This window comes from Larimichthys crocea, unplaced genomic scaffold (genome assembly GCF_000972845.2).
Source record: "Larimichthys crocea isolate SSNF unplaced genomic scaffold, L_crocea_2.0 scaffold319, whole genome shotgun sequence".
NCBI classification, from domain to species: Eukaryota; Metazoa; Chordata; class Actinopteri; family Sciaenidae; genus Larimichthys; species Larimichthys crocea.
In genome coordinates this window covers 649,733-669,912 of record NW_020854203.1, presented here as the reverse complement: position 1 = coordinate 669,912, position 20,180 = coordinate 649,733, and the positions used below count along the sequence as shown (strand labels likewise).

The following is a 20,180-nucleotide window of genomic DNA, read 5'->3' as shown; positions in this document are numbered from 1 at the left end:
GTTATGGGGCGAAATGATAAAAAATACAAAATGATACACACATTAACCTTTGAAACTATACACAGTAGAGTAAGAATACTATATCTTTTTATAAAGCCTGTGTAGATATTGCAGAAAAAAGCTATTAAAAGATATTCACATGGAGAGAATGTCCAAGTTTAATGCTGATTTGGACACGTTTTACTGAAAAATGTAAAAAATAAATCACTTAATAAATGTAATATGGTGATGATTTTCACATAAACTTGTTATTGGCTACATAAGGCACAGAATATTTTTGTATGTGTTCTTATATATCTGCGGCAATTCTGTTCAATTAAATTAAAAAAATTAAAGATATTTATTCAGCAAATTGCCAAAAACTTTCTACTTCCAGCCTTTCAAATGGGAATATTTTTTGTTTTTCTTCTTTGAACGTGGACATTTGAGTTTTGGACTCAAACAATGTGAAGGCATTACCTTATGCTCTGAGATAAAAAAAAACAAAACAAACAACAACAAAAAAACACATTATTTTCTGACATTTGATTGACAGATTATATATTATGAAATATATAAAAATGTATTGTGTTATAGTTTTAAAACATCCATAACAGGACATATGAGGAAATAAAGACAAAGAGCATGTGTGTGTGTTTGAAGAAAAAACAGTGTTATCCATCCAACAGCATAAGGGCAGTTTATTTCATTACAATTGTAAAATGACAGTGCACACAAACTTCTAACCGATGCATCATTCTCACACAGGCAGTATTCAAATCTTTTCAGCTGTTGCTCCAGAGCTTTGAAACAACACAGATAAAAGCTACTGTATATGGAAGATAAGGACAGAAGTCTCCTCGTCGATCTTCCTTTTCCAGAATCACTGAAGCACAATGAGATTTCTGGCCTAAGAACTGAAAAATTAAAAATGAGACTTTCAACAAATATTAACTTACAAGATACAAGGATATGTCTATAAAATAGAACATATGGATCCTTCATTAACTGGCAGCATACGAGTGAATCCGTCTAATTAAAGTAAACGCAGGGAGCTGCTCTACATTTCCTTGAACGTAGCATGTGACAGACATTGTGACAAACGCAGCGCAGTCCTGTCCAAGTGCTTTCAAATAGTTTCTCGCTCATCAGGAGTCTTTAATGAGATGCAAATGGATTGCAATAGAAAAGCTATAACAGAAAAGAAGACCTGTTAAATTGCTACTCAATGAAAATGTGTCAGTTTATTTTTTATTTTATGAAAGCTTGTTATTGGTGAGGCTTTGATAGAAGAATGAATGGAATAGAAATGAATGTACTAAAAGTGAAACAGTTAATAAATTAAATTTCTTTTATTCAGTTATTCTGACTGTATATACACATGGAAGCCCTCAATATAAGTCACTCGCTAAAATCCAAGTCTATCAAATCCAAACGATCTCCTGCTGGACACATGACAAACAATGGCAACTGATAAATGCATGGCATATGAACAACATGCTGGCGTCTAGTCTAGTGACTCCTGTCCTTCCTTAATAGTTTTTTTGTAACAACTACATCATAAAATCTCTGGACGATTTAACATAAAGCTCAGAATCAAATCCCCATCAGATGGGTTAGAACACAAACGCTACATCTGTCAGCACGTTTCTAGGTCTACCTGACCTCTCGTTCCTGAGGTTTGGCATTTTAGTATCTGTGTGATTTTTATACTTGTGTCTTGTTATGGTTAATGAGAAAAAATGGCATTAAGAAGTAACAAAGATGGGGCACAGGGAGCTACTGTATGTACCCTGAAGAGAACAGCACAACACCATCCATGTCGCTTCAAAAACAAATGTGTCAAAGTGGACTTGGGAACAGGCTTCCACTGGGTCTATTACACTCACATCAAGGACGCGTGCAAACAGGTTCTGTGCTGATCATTGCCGCTGGATGCTCTCGCTGTCTGGCACTGGCTTGTGGCAGGTAGTGACATTTTAATTGCAGTCGTACCTGCATGCTACAGTAATAGCTGAGATGGCGGGAAGGGTCTAGAAGAGCCTACGTCGCACACTATCACCTGGCTAGTGTACTTCACTCACAAGCCACATTTTGGGCATATTCAGGTCCAGCTTTAGCCTTCCCTTTAAAACATAACTGCTCTTGTGCTACTTTCATATCCAGTCCCTTCCCATGTTCACATCAAAGCAAGAGCAGGATTCTTAATTTTTTTTAGGTTCAAATGCTCATTTGGCAGGAGCCAAGGCCAAAGGGAAAAATGAGGTACTACACATCAATACGAGGTTGTTACAGTCCAAATGAGTGTAGTAGTTTCATCATGTTACAGCAAAGCCACCTCAACTCATATGTCCATGGTGGTTGGTTTCGAGATAGACAAGCCTACACTTTGTTTACAGCAGGCCAACAGCTCAAAGCCGGTGCCTGGATTCCTGGCTGTAGCCTCCCGGAGATCCTCGGTTACGGTGCGGCTTGTAAGAATCCTGGTAGGGATCCTGGTAGTCTTCCTCCACCAGAGGAGAGTGGTCCCGGCTGTGCTGTGAGCCCGAGGACAGGCGGTTGCGATTTTTCCGCGCCCGCTCGTTGTGGTAGTTCTCGTCGGCGGGCATCAGGCTGCGGCGCTCCACAGATGAGTGATCTGTTGTTGTGTGGTTGCTGTTGCGGTTTCTTTGGGCCTGTTTGAGAGAGGATATACTGATTCTGTACAGGGTTTCTTCTTTGTCAGAATAAACAGCAACTACGCATGATTTGTTTTAGACATGATACAAAATTGGGAAAAAAAGGTTTGTAAGGTGTTGTAAGGTTCAAAAATGCACCTACTGTAGGTACTGCAAGCCTCGTAGTTAATAACATAAGATTATCTATGTCAAGTGCTTGAACGTTAAAGCTTTAAACAGTACTCTGCCCAAAATAGGCCACGCAGGTTTCAGTTGTTCTGAAGTAGGTATAGTTCCCTCACTGCTGCAATGATCAACCGCAATACTTTGGGTACAGTATCACGACACAATATTGCACCATATTCTTCAAGAACTTCAAGTGTCTGGAACCTGTTTAAGTGTGTTTGGATTAACAAAGTAGCAAACAAGTTTACCCAGCAATGAATATGATAGAAACCATTGTTACTGATCATCAAAAAGAGAAATGAAAACAATTTTAAACCTGTCTTTCAAGACTGCAGAAGAGTGTTGCTCTCAGTTGCCATAAAATCTGCCTGTGGCAATCATTCATGCAGCTCAGCTGTGGCTTTAAGGTGTAATATATTCAGCAGGAGCATTTGTATACTTTCCTCTAGCCAGAAGGCTGATAAATGTGGAGTTATATTTGTAACTCTAACATACTTATAATCAGGGAGTTCAGACTTTAAATAAGTACAACCACTTTTCGTTTTTTCCTTCTGTTCGACAAGTTCACCTGAATGGCAGCAGGATACGGGGAGAGAGCGGTGGAGCCCAGATTGCGTCCCAGCAGAGGGTTGAGTGGCGTGCTAAGTGAAGTGTGTGTAGCACGCCAGTACGCCTCTAGGTACTCTGCCAGGTGTTCACACGCGTCTTCCAGCTGGTTCTCATCCAGAATAATATCAAACATCTCCTGAGGTGAGAAAGGAAGACAGGGAAGTGTAGCTGCACTTTACAGAATAAAATCTAGATTTTAAAAGAGCGTTTGAAGTCGACTCACGGAAGGACACTGTGCCAGTTTTTCTGCTGCGACGAGCTGCACATTCAGGTGTTTGCTTTGAGATTTCCCTCTTGATTTGATCAGTCGCTGGAGGACCTGTGTGAAGCACATGTAGAGCAGACAAATACAAGGAAATATCACCAGTTACAGAATGATCATTAACTACAGGAAGCTAGGGTGCCACGTGTAAAATCCTCTATATACACTATAAACAGAACCCTGCTTGGAGAGGGCAGTGAGTGTTTTATTGGACGACTATCTACGCCTTCGATCTTACCTTAGGTGAGGACACTTTAACGTGGACGATAATGGGTGCTAATGAGGTCTTGATGAGCTGTGCTGGATGGTTAATGGTGTCTGCGTCCAACACTACCAGCTGTAGAGACCTGGCCAGCTCAAAGATCCTTTCTATTTCACTCTGGACCTCAGCTACAAGAAGACATACAGCAGAAGAGCTCTGAACATGAAGGAACGCGGAGGTATTTCCACAACACTTACAAGTCTTTACACCTACAAGACATGCACATCATTGAGTGAAACAGTTCCTGTAGCTTTACCCAGGCTGGAGCGGGTGTTGGATCTCTCAATGATGGCCCTCTTACTGGGGTTGTTTAGTACTGACCTCTTGGCCAATGATATGTCAGCTGTTACCCTTGTGATGGATATCCTGGAAACAAAACACAAGCGTCATACAGAGGAACCTGGCAGCAGTACGACACACTGTATGACAGACGCTGCTTCGCCTTGACTGCTCACCTCCCGTCAAACCTGTGCTTCAGGAAGTCAAACAGCGCCTTCTGCATCATATCTGTCACCTGATGGATGATGAATGAGTGGGAAGACAGAGAACACGAGATGACACGGGACGAGGAAGAACATTAGCTGATTAAAGACTTTAGTGTAAGGCATGCTACAGGCAAACAAAACAACATCCCTACAGCTTTCCAGGATATGCTATCGCAGCCATTTTGACATGAAATAGTAGGGTCAATGCAGGTGTTACCAATGATACTGATGAAAAAGGTCTATAGAGCGGCAAACAAGTGGAACTGGGATTGTGATATTCATTCTGATGCCGTCCACACAGGCAGCTGCTGCCGAGCCAGGTCTGTGAATTACACACTCAACCGAGCGATTTGTCCACAGAGAGCACAGTTTCTTTCCTCCTGGTTCTCTGCCGAAGGAACGCGGGCCACATTAAATAAAGTGATTAACAGCTACAATGAGAAGCGTCTCAGAGACCAGTTCACGGGGGATGAATCGGGGCAATCACAAAGAGCAGCCTCCGACATGGCTCCAGCTGAAGGATGCGGACGCCAGTCCGAGGCCTCAAATTTAAAAACAGAAATTGGAAATGAAAAAGCCCTTTAAAGGCAGACACTCGTCTCGCTGGTCTGACTTGAGGCAGTGAACACACACTGTAGATACATGAATCAAAACAGGCAAAGCTTTGTGTGTGGCCGTGTCAGCTGTCACTCTGATCTGTTCAGATGAGCTTGACAGTGACAAAGGGTTGAGAGGGGCTGTGTGTCCTTTGAGCTGAAACATGGAGCCGTTGTCAGATGAATTTAGTGCTATTAACACGTGCAATGACCGGTCAAGTAATGTATTTAGATCCAGTTTTGGGGCACTTGTACTTGACTTTTCTTGATGCTACATTTTACTTCCACTACATTCACATGCCAGCTAATTATTATGGAGATATGTTATTTTACATGTACAATATTTGCAATATTTGACATAAAAACTAATAACCAGCAACCATAGCACCTTTAATGCAAACATGCAGCCCAAAGTGCTTCACTTGGCAAATAAAAAACAGAAATAGACAACAATAAATTGAAGAAGATTAAGAAGAAAATAGAAGTTTAAAAACAACTGCATAGAAATCAAGGGCCAATTCAGAAAGACATAAAAACCCACAACAATAAAACCAGTAAAAAGTCAATTAAAATCTATTTGGTGACAAAAAAAAATATAAGCGAGGATGATCAAGTCTTAAAAGCTTGGCACCTTAAATAAAAAGATAATTCTTGAGCTGTTTTTTCTGAAGATGTCAACAGAGGTGCAGATGTCAGATCAACAGGCAGACTGATACAGCTGCTGAGGATCTGAAGGACCTACTCGGCCATTCAGTGATTTAAAAACTAACGTGAGAATCCTAAAATAAATTCTGAAACTAACAGGGAACCAATGAAAAGACTTTAAAATGGGAGTTATACATGCTCTCTGTCTGGTCTTTGTAAGAACTGCAGAGTTCTAGACAAGATTTTTCTGCGTTAACCTGAGACTATCCAACATATAAAGTATCTATTGTACAGTACATTATTAATATACAGTGAATATTATATATAATAACATAACAAAACCAAGGAGGATCATTCTGTTGCACAAAGAATACTTTTACTTATATATTTTAAGAACAATAGTATAGAAATCGACGATCCTATCACTGATGGTCTTGTTTGTTCATGTAGGTCATACAGAGGGAACAGTATTAAAGTGAGACTGTTTCATACACAGTTCAAAACTCCTTGTAGTACATTTAAATTGATGATCTGAATATTTGACACGAATGAAAGACACGATGTCCTCACTCTGTGCTATTGGTGGAAAGAATAGCACTGCTAACACATAATCTTGTACTTCATGAGCTTTATAGTTTGTAGAACTGAATTAGCTGGGCTGATATCGACTCGTCAGAAAGAAGCAGTGAACCGAAAAAAAGGCGTGTGATGTGATTAATGGCTAAAATCTACATTTTTCATAGAAACATTAAACACCATTCAGTCACTCGTCCGCACTCCTCAGCGCAGTACATTATTCTCTGTTTCTAATTTCAAACCGTGCTCCACTTTTTTCAGACTGCAGTTTACCCAGAAGGTTGTTGCCATGGCAACACCAGAATGGGAGGCGAAGACTGTGATTCCATGACAACTGACTCCCACCTCCCACCACCTCCTTGGCCTCCTTTATTGTTTGCCCTCTGGTTCCAATGGTAACTGATAATCAATGAGCAGTTTCAGTTTTAGTGTCGTATCTCTGGAACTTTGGGAGGAACGAGCCTCGATAGAAATGCAAGAACAACACGACGATGCAACGTAGCGGCCTTAGTCAGCTTTGCCCATGACGGAGGCACCATCACTTCGAGAAAATGATCTCAGTGAAGGAACATGCTAGTTATTTCACCTAATTGTATTAAGATCTCACCCTGAAAGTTCACTTAGTGGCCTCACATGGTAACAAAAATACTACATTTATAGACTGCACTAAGTAGAATATTGTATGTTCATATTATTAATTCTAAAGACAGTTGGCAGTAATGTAAGGATTAAGAGATTTCTGTTGTGGTTGTGAGAAGGAGGCTGAGTCAGAATCCTGGAGGAGCAGCAGTGTGTCTTACCTCGTAACCTTTCAAGGACGGTCCCACCAGGACAACCGGTCTCATGGAGGGAACCACGTCATACGGAGGGATGTGCTCAGCCTGGAGGGGACACACACACACACACAAAACACACACACACACATACATTAAGTCAAGATTTAATATTAGAAACTATCCGTCTAAAGCAACCGCTGTTCCATGCAATATCCCCTGTGTAAAGGAGGCTGAGTGGCATTCAGCTGCAGGAGAGAGACAGAGGTGTGTGGACGGCTCAGGACTGAGTTGACAGATTGTGCACCAGCCTCTTGATACGAGTTGAACTTTTGTTACTGAACTGTTGTACTCGGAGAACGTGTGCATTAGAAGCCAGGCAGCCACAAGCACACACGATTAAGACTTATGTAAGCCACAGGCATGTCATCATGGAACATCATGTTCCACCTGTGAGGGATTTATCACTTTTGAGATAAGAATAGTCAGCAGTGTAGAATCCAACTCAGCAATCAATTAAATGAACGTAATACACAGACTCAAATGGCTCGTTCTAAACGATATGATGTTCTGCTCATGTATGTCTACAGAGGGCTCACATCATGTCCTGTAATGCCGTATCACCAGACTGTAGGGCAGCTTCTTTCCTCAGGCTGTACACTCTGCAACTCACCCTCCACACTTTACCATAAATAAAAGTTTCTTTTTTTGTTTTGTGTAGCATAAAGGGACTACAATTAGCATTTTGTTGTGTAACCCTGTGTTGTCGAATGGCAAATAAATACAAAATAAAACAAAACAAAACAAATAACTGTCTCTTGAAAAATTGATCAAGCATGCAAGGATTAACTGCCAAAAGAATCAGATGTTAATTAAGGCATGATCTGTGGTCCAAATATTAATTTAAAGCAACATTCTGTAACTTTTTTACCATAAAATAACAGGTTTAAAATTATGATGTTACACTGACTGTAATCAGGTGAATGCTGTCTCTGTCATTCCCACGCTGCATCCTGTATGTCTGTTCTTGCACTATGTAACTGTTTTAACACTTTACAGCACTAAGTCACACACCATCAACTATTTGACTGATATTGGTGAAGCTGGATCATATTTTATGGAGAAAACGTTTCTGGTTTTTCCCTCTCATGTCCTCCAGTTTCTCTGCTGTGAACTATAGCTGCTTTTAGCTAATATCAGCTAATGTGAGTTCAGTTTGTTATCCAGGCTGCCTGCACTGTGCGCTCAGAGCTTTGGGGGAGTGTTAGTGTTTGTACCACAGGCGATTTGGACCACCGGGAAGAAGAGGAGCTTTTCAGGTCTGGGCAAAGCGGACTAGTAAGTAATATTAGCTGGCTGTCTTGTGCTGTTGATGTTTGGCTGTTTTTTGATCATAAGTAATATACAATTCACAGCAGCAATATTGACATGAAATTACCAATGATACTAATTAAGGTTCATATCTATTTACTGCAGCAGAGACTTTCCAGTGAGCCAACATGCAGCACAGCAGCTCCCTGACCTGGATGGAACTGAACCTTCATTAGTTCTCTTGAGAGTTGTTTATCTACCAAGGTAAACTGATTAAGAAGAGATTAAGAATGTTTAAAAAATTTGATTAATTGGAATAGAATTGCTTCAGTTTTTCAATACTTAATTTTCTATCAGTAACTTTGATTAATCTGTGCTTCTATGCTTTTATTCTAATCATATTCATTATTTATAATTGTAATTAATATAAATGACCATACTCACCACTTTCTGTTTCTGCTTTCCTGCAGAAGAAAGGAAAGATCCAGTGAATAAATGCACACTGGACTCAGACTATATGGAATTATATCACACAATATCACAGGAGCTGAATAAATACTCCCACTGTTGCACAGACACAAATACAGAGCAGGTACAAAGATAGACAGTTTCCTCTGTGAATGAGACAACAGTGTTTCCTCTCAGGATTAAACAGACTGGTATCAGTGGGACTAACCTGCAGAGTTTGGGTTTGGTTTGAATGTACCCGACACCATTTCTCCCAGACTGGAGGAGGAATTCCCACTAGACTTACTTCTACAATGATAACAGCAAATAGAAAGAGAGAAGTGTTAGTGTGAAATCCAGCGAGATATCATCAAACAGCACTGAATCCTGGGAAATGTGTGACCACAGACTGCCTTCTATGAAATAGATGCAAACCAGAAACAGGAGACAGTCTTTTTTTCTCTCACTATTGTAACTGAGAAAAGATGGTGGCACTCAACATTTCTAATTGCCTCTGTTGTAAAAAAATAAATAAATTCTGACAATAAAAGAATAATAATAATAGGTTACACTAAGAAATGCTTTTATTTTGAAATAGAAATGTGTTGTGTTGTCTTCTGTTAGTGTAACGTTTAGACGTTAAGTTGCTAAAAAAGGAATCTATTGGTTATTGGTAACAGATCTGATTTTTTTTTCCTCCTTGTTTCTTTTATGTCACCGTTCTTCTTCTTTGTAACAGTGTTTTTACGTGTTTAAATTAGTAAATATAATTGGTTAAATGAGAAGCAGTCGTAATTTTTTAGCAGCTCCAACAATTTAAACAACAGCCTTGGTGCAGAAACCCAGGATTTCAAGACTGAAAGACTGTGAACCTTGTTGAAGTTGGAAGCTACCGTTAACTACCATTAGCAGCAGAGATGGCTGAGCACTATGAACGGATGAAACTGAAACGATATATATTGTGATAGTCCCAACCACAAACCAGAAGATTGCCCTGTGCCAGCTCGCAAAGAAAAATGACGGAAGCTGGGAAGATGCTACGTGTGTCTGGGTCCAAAACATATAGCGAAATTCTGTAGAGTTAAAAGTGTTTTATGTGCTTTAAGTGGACGCAGACATCACCAGTCATTGTGTGACCAAAATAATAACCCCCAGACAAGTGTGAACAGTGGTAGTAGGGAGGCATTTGTATTCTCTGTGTCCAACACAGCAAAACCAATGGTTAGTACACAGAATACAGTGCTGCTCCAGACGGTGAAAGCATGGACAGAGGGCTCAGCAGGGAGAAAAATAGTACGCTGTCTGTTGGATGGAGGCAGCCAAAGAAGCTTCATTCGTGAAGGTGTGGTGAAAACCTTGGGATTACCAGTGCTGGGGAAAGAGACACTGCATCTGCACACCTTTGGATCTGTTGCTCCCGTGACAGTACAGCGCAACATTGTGAAAGTATCACTGCAAATCATGCGGAATACAGAACAGAAAATTGAGATTGAGGCGGTGGAAACACCTCAAGTGTGCACAGCGGTGATAAAGGTCCCCAGCGAACCCATCCAAGAGGAGCTAAAGATAAAGGGTCTCCAGCTGGCTGATTTTCCACTGGATGGTCCTGATGATCCAGAACTGTCACTACTAATAGGAGCTGACTATTACTGGCAAGTGGTATCTGGCAAGGTCCAGAGAATCTCAGAATCACTTGTGGCCATAGAAAGCAGCTTTGGGTGGGCTCTGCAGGGGCCTATTTCGTCATCTAGTGTAACTTCGGAGGTGGAATCACTGGGCATTGTCAACAAAAAGACCCAAAGCCCAGCAGAAACCGAGGCTCTACAGAACTTTGAACAGACTGTAACTCACAAAAGTGGTTGCTATCAAGTTGAGTTACCATGGCGACATGACAAACCAGTGCTCCCAGACAACTTCAGAGTTGCCAAAAAGACGGTTTGAAAGCCTCAAGAGGAGACTAAAGATGGATGCAACTTTGTACTCCAGATACAATGATGTCATCACAGATTATCTACAGCAAGGCATCTGTGAGGATGTAACTGAGAACACCTCAGCAGAAGAACATCCAGAGACTATGAAATACTACATGCCACATCATGCTGTTCTCCGAGACGACAAAGCGACAACAAAACTGAGAGTAGTGTTTGATGCATCATCACATGAGGAAGGTTGCCCCTCCCTAAATGACCAAACCTTATTCCAAATCTGCTAGATGTGCTAATTAACTTCAGATTACACCAGATAGCCTTCACTGCAGACATCACTAAGGCATTCTTGCAGATAGCTCTAGCAGAGAAAGATAAAGATGCTGTTAGATTCCTGTGGCTTCATGGACCTCCAAACAAGAACTGTGAAGATGACACAAGAGCAGAGTTTTAGCCAAGAAATCAGTCAGCTAGCATCAGGACAGGACATCAGCAGAGATTCTGAAATCAAAGACTTGAAGCCATTTTTAGATGAAAATGGGCTCATTAGTGTAGGTGGCAGGTTACAGCACTCTGATCTCAGCTTCGGGGAGCAACACGTATCACGTTGTTACATCTGTAGGAGGTTAAAGGTGAAACCAGCTCAGCAAGTGACAGCTCCATTACCCAGAGACAGAGTCACAGAGTCACCGCCCTTTGAAGTAACTGGTGTAGATTTTGCAGGTCCACTGTATGTAAGGTCTAGTGCACAGCCTAAGAAAGCATACATTGCACTTTTCACTTGTGCAGTCACTCGAGCACTGCATTTAGAGTTAGTGTCAGACCGGACTACTGAAACTTTTCTCTTGGCTTTAAAGAGATTTATTGCTAGACGAGGGCTGTGTAAGATCATTTACTCAGACAATGCCCAAACATTTAAAAGAGCAGGCCAAGACTTAAGAGAACTTTGGAAGTCATTGAAAGGATGAGAGCTCACAGAGTTTTTCACTGACAGAGGAATCACATGGAAGTTCATCACTGAGAGAGCTGCTTGGTGGGGTGGCTTCTGGGAGAGACTTGTGAGGTCTGTAAAAACATGTTTAAGGAAGATCCTGGGGAATGCATCTTTAAGTTTTGAGGAGTTAACAACCATGCTCACAGAGATGGGAGTTGTGTTGAACTCCAGGCCCCTCTCATAAGATGCCTCAGAACCGCAACCACTCACACTCGCCCATTTCCTTGTTGGTAAAAGACTGACCTCTCTACCACCAAACACTCTGCTTCCCCCCTCTCAGATAACAACAGTGAGTAGAGAGGACATGGGCAAAAGATGAAGATACCGGCAGAGACTCATATCCAGCTTTTGGAACAGCTGGCGAAAGGATTACTTGATGGACTTAAAATCAGCTCACAAATGTGAGACACCTACACCCACTGAGCTGAAAGTGGGATGTCATCCTGGTCGGTGAGGCCAACACACCCCGACAGACCTGGAACATAGGCAGGATAACTCATCTGTTTCTAGGGAGAGATGGACTCGTTCCCTCCTGTATAGTTCATACATCCACAGGCAGTTCATTAAGAAGACCTGTTCAGCTAATTTATCCGTTAGAGATGAATTAATTAAAGTGATTGCATTGTGATGTGATGAACATGATAGTGATGAACAACTGTTCATCGGGCGGGAGGATGTTTAAATATTTTCTCAGACAATAGATGAATAATAATAATAGGTTACAATAACAAATGCTTTTATTTTGAAATAGGGTTAGGGTTAAGTTGCTAAAAAGGGAATCTTTTGGTTGCTAGGTAACGGATCTGACTTTTTTCTCCTTGTTTCTTTTATGTCGCCATTGTTGTATTTTTTTCTTCTTCTTTGTAACAGTGTTTTACGTGTTTTATTAAATTAGTAAATATAATCGGTTTAAATGAGAAGGAGTCGTGATCGCTGTTTTTTTAAAAGCTAGAAACAATTTAAACAACAGCCTTGGTGGCTGAAACTCATCCCCCCATCTGATGGAAAATTCTGTGGTGGCCGCAATCCAGGCACACCTCTGAGAGGTTGGACCACACAACCCAGCTTGGCTTTCATCCACCTCACTTCCTTTCCTATCTGCCAGCTCAACTGCCAGGCTTTACTCATCCCCAAGCCCCTCAAACTCTCTTTATCCCTTCTGATCCACACGTCTTCTCGAAAAATTTCTGCTGCTGATGCTGCTGATTCCTCCACCTCCTGCTCTCTCCTATCCCAGTCCTCATCCAGTCCTCCTCCTCCTCCTCAACTCACCCGTGGAAGCGTCCTCTCTTCTGTTCCTGCTGGAGTCGAATGTTTTCCAGTTTCAGGGGGCTCGGGATGAAGCCGATGTCGCAGCCTTCTTTCACCAGGCGGCCGATCCACCAGTCATTGTTGAACTTCTGTGGATTGAAGCGATAAGAGGGACAATGATGTGTAAAGCCTTTTTTCAAGGTTCAGTTCCTGCTGTTGTTAGTGCAAACATTTGTTGTAGACACACAAGATACATTGAACAACAAGTTTTCCTAATATATTTTATATAATGAACATGATGACCTGACAACAGACTGATGTGTATTATAGCGCACCAGCTGTCCAAAAACGTGTAAAGTAAGATGATCCAAAGCTCCAAAACAGATACTAAATACAACGTGTGGTGAGAATGTTTTCGCGAATGCTGTTGCCAGGGTCAAGAACAAACTTAGAAATCAAACTTTTTTTTTTAAGCTTTTTTTTTTTTTAGCCTATTCAAGCTTTATTTGATAGAGACAGCTGAAGAGTGACAGGAAATGTGGGGAGAGAGAGATGGGGAATGACATGCAGGAAAGAGCCACAGGTTGGATTTGACCCTGGGCTTCCGCAGCAAGGACTGAGCCTTTGTACATGGGGAAGCTGCTCTACCAACTGAGCTAAACAACACCAACACACTAACACCTGAACTCAAGCTTTTAAGCCAAACGGATGGAATGTTCTTAAAGTGCTGAGAAAACGTTCATGAGCAAACTCTATCTGTTGATGAAAATCATTTAATATGAGTGAAAGCTCCAGAACCGCAACTAACAGGGACTATTTATTCCTCGTTGCTATTGTTGTTTTTGTTATTATTATTATGGTTGTTATTATACTATTATTATAACTTATTAAGCATGTATACATGCATATTTTGTATATATACACACACACACACTATATATAATACATATTAGTGTTCTTTTATGATTATATGTGACAAATAAAATTAAACAAATGACATTTCATGAAGCTAACTGTTGCTATGGTGATCTGCAGTTTAATACAGCTTGACCACTGATTTAGAGCAGCAGTTTAACTGCTGACCGGAACTAAAGCGACCTATTATAATATACAGCTGCCGGCCAATCAGAAAAGAGTAATTACTTTGGCCATGGTAGTGAATGAACTGATTGCTCACATGTTACAATCTAATGACAAAGCCTATTAGATGCACATTAGTAGAATAGTGGACTAAATTCATTAGTGGAGGGAGCCTGAACCGTACCTCTTTGATGTGGAGGAAGTCCTTGGCATCAAAGGAGACGGCAGTGCCGGCCACAGGAACATCCTCATCCAGAGCACCACAGTAGCTGACATTGGTCCTCACAGCAAATGCCACTGCTTTAGTCTGTAAGACAGCAATAAGGAGGCAGTATGGATGTTTAAGAGATGGGTGATATATCACTGTTTATAACACAAACAGAAGTGAGAGTTGAGACCCAGAGACGTGGCTGGAGAGTTTCCCCTGGGCAGAGAGAGTTATTACAGCAGCAATGAGCTCAGAATCACATGCAGCCGAGCCTGCAGTCAGTGAGGTGTGGGTGTTAATGAAGAGACGCTATTTCAGCAGCAGCGAGCACACGGAAAGAACTCACAGGCCCAAAAGCCTTGATGATCTATAAAGATGACTTCTTCTTCTTCAAACACATATATCTTATATATGTTTATCTTTATTTAACTTTCATCCTTTAAATCTTTTTCTACATTTAACCATTATGTATCATAAATTGATTTACTGATAGATCTGGTTGAGAAATCAATATATCACAGAGAAAATACTGTATCACATTTAAGCACTTTCTCACAATGCTGCTTATGACTTGTTTAATGTCCCAAGGAGCTTGTGATTTGAGAGTTTGGTTTGTGTTTGTTCTGTGTGGGCTCAACAAGCCAAACTCTTATCGGCTACATTGAAATGGCAGTACAGTACTGAATCCTTAATTGTGAGGGGAAAACACCAAAACTTACAGCTTTGCACTGTTTCAGAGCCTGGATCCTCAACAGGGGGTAAAATAATAAACTAAAATACATATTGATATTAAAAGCACCACACGATTCAACAGACCCCCACACTGAATATCTGGTCCAATTTTATTAAAAGGCATAAATTAGAAAAGCAAAAGTGAGACTGTGGAGCTGGATTACATATGAAGATAGACTTAAACCAAGTTTGAGTGACCTGACTTACAGAAAGGAAATCACTGCAGTGTGCACACTGCTCAAGAATGGAAACAGAATGACTGAGAGAAACATATGGGCTAGAACATCAGGACTTTTTCAGATACTTACAGCGAAAGGAATATGGAACTCAAAAATATCAAATGGAGTGATTGATGTAATGATGCGAGTATATAATGAGACAAGAATCAAGGTGGTACCTGTGTTATACCAAAACCTTAAAGAATGTAGGGACACCTCTGTCATATACATTAAAGCTAAATAGGATGTGTGGAACACAACAATCTACTATAAAATTCACACATGTGGAGGCAATTCAGGTGGAAACATTTGACCAGCTTATGAAGTAAGCAAAGCGTTGCTAGTGCCATGTTAGTGGTTATGTGGGAGCAAAGAAGCCAACCGCCCACATATCTTTTGGGAAAGCCCTAAACTGTGCTCTTTTTGGATAATGTCAATGCTACAATTAAAGATATTCTGGTATTCTCATATGAAATATCAAATGAATGCAAACTAGAAACTGGTACAAGACTGAACCCCCCACCATAGAACAATTGTCATCTATAGCATGGATAGAATGACCTACCAACTTGATTGAAAGAGAATGTCTCTGCTATTAAACGGGAAAAATGGGTGATGTATGACATGATAAAGAAAAAAAAATAAACTGTATATTGTAATAATTTGACTATAGATTAAACCCTGTGCCATCAGGAATAAGAAATCAAACCTCAAAACACAGAAGAGGTGTAAAGATGTGATGAAAACAGGTCAAATCTCTGCATCTGTAACCGTGTGACTCTATATTTAGACAATTTGACAAGCTTTGCACAAGCAGCACAAGTACAGTGCAGACACTGAAACTGGATCATGTGTCTCTGTTTGTCAGCTGAGATGTGTTTCTTATGCTTTACAGTCCATCATGAAGCTCTATTGCTTTGCTGTAAATAGTTCCCAGTGAAACTGACCTTTGCCCTCTCGAGCTGGACAGTGGCCTGCTGCTCCCTCTCCTGCCGGCCGCCCTCCTTCTCCTCCTCCAGAGACACATCCGAGTCAGACGGTCGGCTTGTGTAGGAATCAGCTGAGCCCTGGAGAGTGACAGGACAAAGAAGATGGAAATAACACTTTACCAGGAGGGATGAAAAAGTACCAGTGTCAGTGTAACAACCTCAGGGTGACAACTCTAAACTGTGATCCAGATTAACTTTGACATCCACGATCTACAATCTAATAATAAAGCAATGTAGTGTAATTTGATATGTTCTGTTTAAAACTACACATTTAAATGCAATGCAAACAGAAGCAGGACATAACAAGAGCCTCTTTCTTAAAACCACCGAGACTGAGCAAATGAATGGAAGTGGGAGATTACGGACACCCAGGTGTGTGTGTGTGTGTGTGTGTGTGGGTTGCTGTGTCACATGACTTGATTGTATTCCTCCCCATAGAGGATCAAAGGCTGACAGATTAAAGATGACGAACAGGTTTGGAGGAAGGTTCAGAAAGATGGTGCTTTTATTTTTAGAAATGCCAAGAACAGACATGACACGTCAACAGGAAACCTTCATTTGTTTAGTAAAAAAGGTCATTTGAGTAACATATATTTTAATGACTATACAAAGTTTTGAAACCCCACTTTTTATCGTCACCATCATCATCAGTCAGGGTGATTATATTGCAGCTGTATCAATATCAATGATCATTTTATGATTTAGAGCAACTGACAAAAACAAGAAATAAAAAAATCCAATTTTTGCACCACCCTTTGAGTTGGTTCAGTTGGACCCATCGCCCACAGGATGCTTTGGCTGTCAGTCACAGTTGGTTCCACGCAACATTCCTGTCAGCACCCAGATAGCAAGATCACAACATGGTCTGAGGTAACTAACGTTACAGTATCCACTATTCCAAACCAAGCAGTAACCTCCGTGGCTGTGAAGTGAGGCCAATGTGGACGTGCCAAAAGCTGCAGTTCCTCAAACGTCCACTTGAGGCTGGCTACAGAATGAGTCAGTCTCCATAAGTCTCCATGTTAAAATGTCCAATTTCACAGCAGAAATAAACATGTTTACAGCCTGGTAGAAAAACGGCGTCATTCAGCCCGATGATTCACATCTTTACCGTATTTTAGATTAGCCAGGAGGTGGAAGAGATAGGACTGCCAAGATGATGTCAGGCAGAGCCAAAGATACCGCTCTGTAGAGACCTACGGGTGATGTCACAGATACTACATCCATTCTTCAGAACACAATTTTGTGTTATAAACGTGATGTAAAACCCCTTTTAACAGGGAAATAACAATGTGTCCTCCTCATCTAGTATATTTTTTATTTTCTGAAAAATAAACCATCCTCACAGTCAGTAACCACATTTCACCATTGGGGATGAATAAAGTAAATCTAGCTTTTTCTTCTCCCATCATTTATTTGATGGTTCATCTGTATGCTCTAGATAATTTTGTGTTTTGGCCATTTGTGAACTTGAGGTCAACTTTTTTGCCATGTCATCACTGTTCATATCATATCTTCTTTATCGTTTTTGCGTCTTATTTTTGCTCTTGGGTGCACCAGGGTGATGCATTTAACAGACCTTTTTTCACAGGCGCCATTTTGACATGAAATAGTAGGTCAACACAGGTGTTAGCAATGATACTAATGAAGGTTCAGTTCCATTTATTGCAGCAGAGACTTTCCAGTGAGCCAACATGCAGCACAGCAGCACCCTGACTCTGTTTGACCTGAATGGAACTGAACCTCAGTTGGACCTCAGACCAAGAAAAAAAGGTCTATTGTATGTAGTGTGAAATGTTTAATATGTTCTTCTGGGGGAGTATGCTTCTGAACACCCCTAGAGGTTCTGAGGTCCAACAATCACAGTCCTCAGGATTTTGTGGGTCAGTTGGCAAATAATATTTTGCATTAATTCTGTTGATTTTATTTTTTGGGTGGCGTGGAGATAACCAAATAATAAAACAAAAAGCTACTGCACAAGTTAGTCTTGCTCCTTTAAATAATGTTTTTTACAGTGGTTAAATGAGGACTGCGGTTTATTGCAGAAACATTATGTCTTTTTCTTAGCCAGTCCTTAACCCCCCCACCACCCCTCACCAGTCTGCCTCAGGCTGAAGATCGGTCTCATACCATCACTATCAGAGCAGTCATCTCCTTTCTAACTCACCCAGTCCCTCAACCCTCGTCCTTATTAGCTACAAGTCAGTGGCTGCTGGGTCAGAGGAGCAGTACAAATGCCCACCCACTTATTCAAGGCAGAGAGAGAGAAACGGGGACAGCAAGATTATGACTAACTGGGTGAGGAAAATGTGCAAACGTAAAGAGAAGCAACAGTGGATGTACAGAGACGGCTGGAGAGTGAGTTTCCCCTCAGCGTGACGAGTTATTACAGCACCGGGTGCTCTTCCAGCTCAAGCGTCACATGCAGCGAGCCTGAAGTGACGGGTGGGTGCTGCTGAGGAGACATGGTTCAGACCTCCTGACGAACACATCTGATGATCACACCATGGTGCAGATCTCAACCCAAGGCCACCAAAATATATACAAAGATGGCTCATTAGTACTGACCGTTGTTCTTTTACTGTATTGGCACATGTTGATGTTGGGGTATTTGGTTAAACATCCTGCACACACACACAGTGGCACACACTCACAGCTGTGAATGCATCAGCATAACATCACCTGCTCCTGAGCGTGAAATGAAAAGCACACAGTTCCCTGCCTAATGGACTCCTACTATGAATCCATCAATCATCAAAGGCGGCTAAATGTACAGCATGTACCTTAACAGTGCCTGCCTTGTAGTTTGCTCGCCTTGTCTACGCACAGCGATGATGCATGTGTAACCAGGACATGTTGGCTCTGAGGACGTCACCTTTGGCTGACCGGTACTCGAGCTGTTTGTGCTCCCATGTGGGAGATTTGGCTTCAGGTCCAATTTGTTACAACTGCAGCGTGTAATAATAGCTCCGTATGTGTTGCTTACACTACAGTGGCTGCACATGTTTGTTTTTCTATAATTCATCAAAATAATGTACAGTCAGTGCAGCGCGGTTCCCTCTGAGATTAGAAAAGCAGGTGTGGTTGTCTTGTCTAGTGATTTATTTAGTGTTTACACAGTGTTGGAAGATAACTACAGTAACAGACGCAATACGATTTGCTGTCAAAAAAATGATGTATGCAAAAGTTCAAATTTGGACTTTTGCATGTGTTTTGTGACTGTTGGCTGCATGTGCTGCATTTAGACATGGGGTAAAGTTTCTGAATATACTGATACAATAACAGAGCATCATCATATTGAGACATAAAAACACAAACAAAATGACTGCTTGGCAAAACATTATTCTCCAGATTCAGTTACTGTCTGTCTCCATGGGAATGTAACTTACTCACCTAGTAATCAGAACAAATAAATATCAGCCTCAATGGTGTGCTTGGTGTGTGTGTGTGTGTGTGTGTGTGTGTGTGTGTGTGTGTGTGTGTGTGTGATCATGGAAACAACCCACTACACAAGAACTACCACTGAAGTGGTTCTGAGTGCTTTGGCAGGTGTGTAGACAGACTGTTTGTGTGTGGACAGACTTTGTCAGTGCGATCGCATCACAACCGAGGAAGATACAGACATGAAAGTTTACAGGTGTCTAGCCAAAATGGAGGCAGAGTTCCAGCTGTAAGCGGAACAAGCAAAATAATTTAATTTGCACTGAAAATGTTTTGAGATGTTCCGTTTTTTTATTAGTTTAAAGTGCAATATTTTCATACGGAGACTGCGCCCTGTTCGGTCGCCCACATTGCCCATAGCTAAAACCGGCCCTGTGTATTTGTAAAGCACTTCATAACTGGAAATTACTTAAAAATGCTATACAATTAATGATTAGTATTGTTATTATACTACCTGCACCACTTCCTCCAACAATCCTGCACAGAACAGAGCGGCATGTGTAGGACTAGGTGAAAATGTTGTTTGGTTTTCCCTCTGATGTCCTCCAGTTTCC

At 41.1% G+C, this 20,180-nt stretch overlaps 1 protein-coding gene across 2 annotated transcripts in view; it reads right to left on the bottom strand.

Annotated features, from left to right (window-relative positions):
• Positions 1-660: 660 nt before the first annotated feature.
• Positions 661-20,180, bottom strand: part of cacnb4a (calcium channel, voltage-dependent, beta 4a subunit) — a 41,472-nt gene continuing 21,952 nt past the window's right edge. For both annotated transcript variants that reach the window (XM_010729905.3, XM_010729906.3), the window contains 12 exons: positions 16,144-16,263; positions 14,223-14,345; positions 12,980-13,107; positions 9,018-9,097; positions 8,786-8,805; positions 7,058-7,138; positions 4,411-4,469; positions 4,212-4,321; positions 3,932-4,083; positions 3,655-3,750; positions 3,391-3,567; positions 661-2,654 (listed from right to left, as the gene is read on the bottom strand). In XM_010729905.3, the coding sequence (XP_010728207.1) occupies positions 2,391-2,654; positions 3,391-3,567; positions 3,655-3,750; positions 3,932-4,083; positions 4,212-4,321; positions 4,411-4,469; positions 7,058-7,138; positions 8,786-8,805; positions 9,018-9,097; positions 12,980-13,107; positions 14,223-14,345; positions 16,144-16,263 (1,410 nt within the window). In that variant the 3' untranslated portion in view covers positions 661-2,390. The remainder of the gene's footprint in view (positions 2,655-3,390; positions 3,568-3,654; positions 3,751-3,931; positions 4,084-4,211; positions 4,322-4,410; positions 4,470-7,057; positions 7,139-8,785; positions 8,806-9,017; positions 9,098-12,979; positions 13,108-14,222; positions 14,346-16,143; positions 16,264-20,180) is intronic.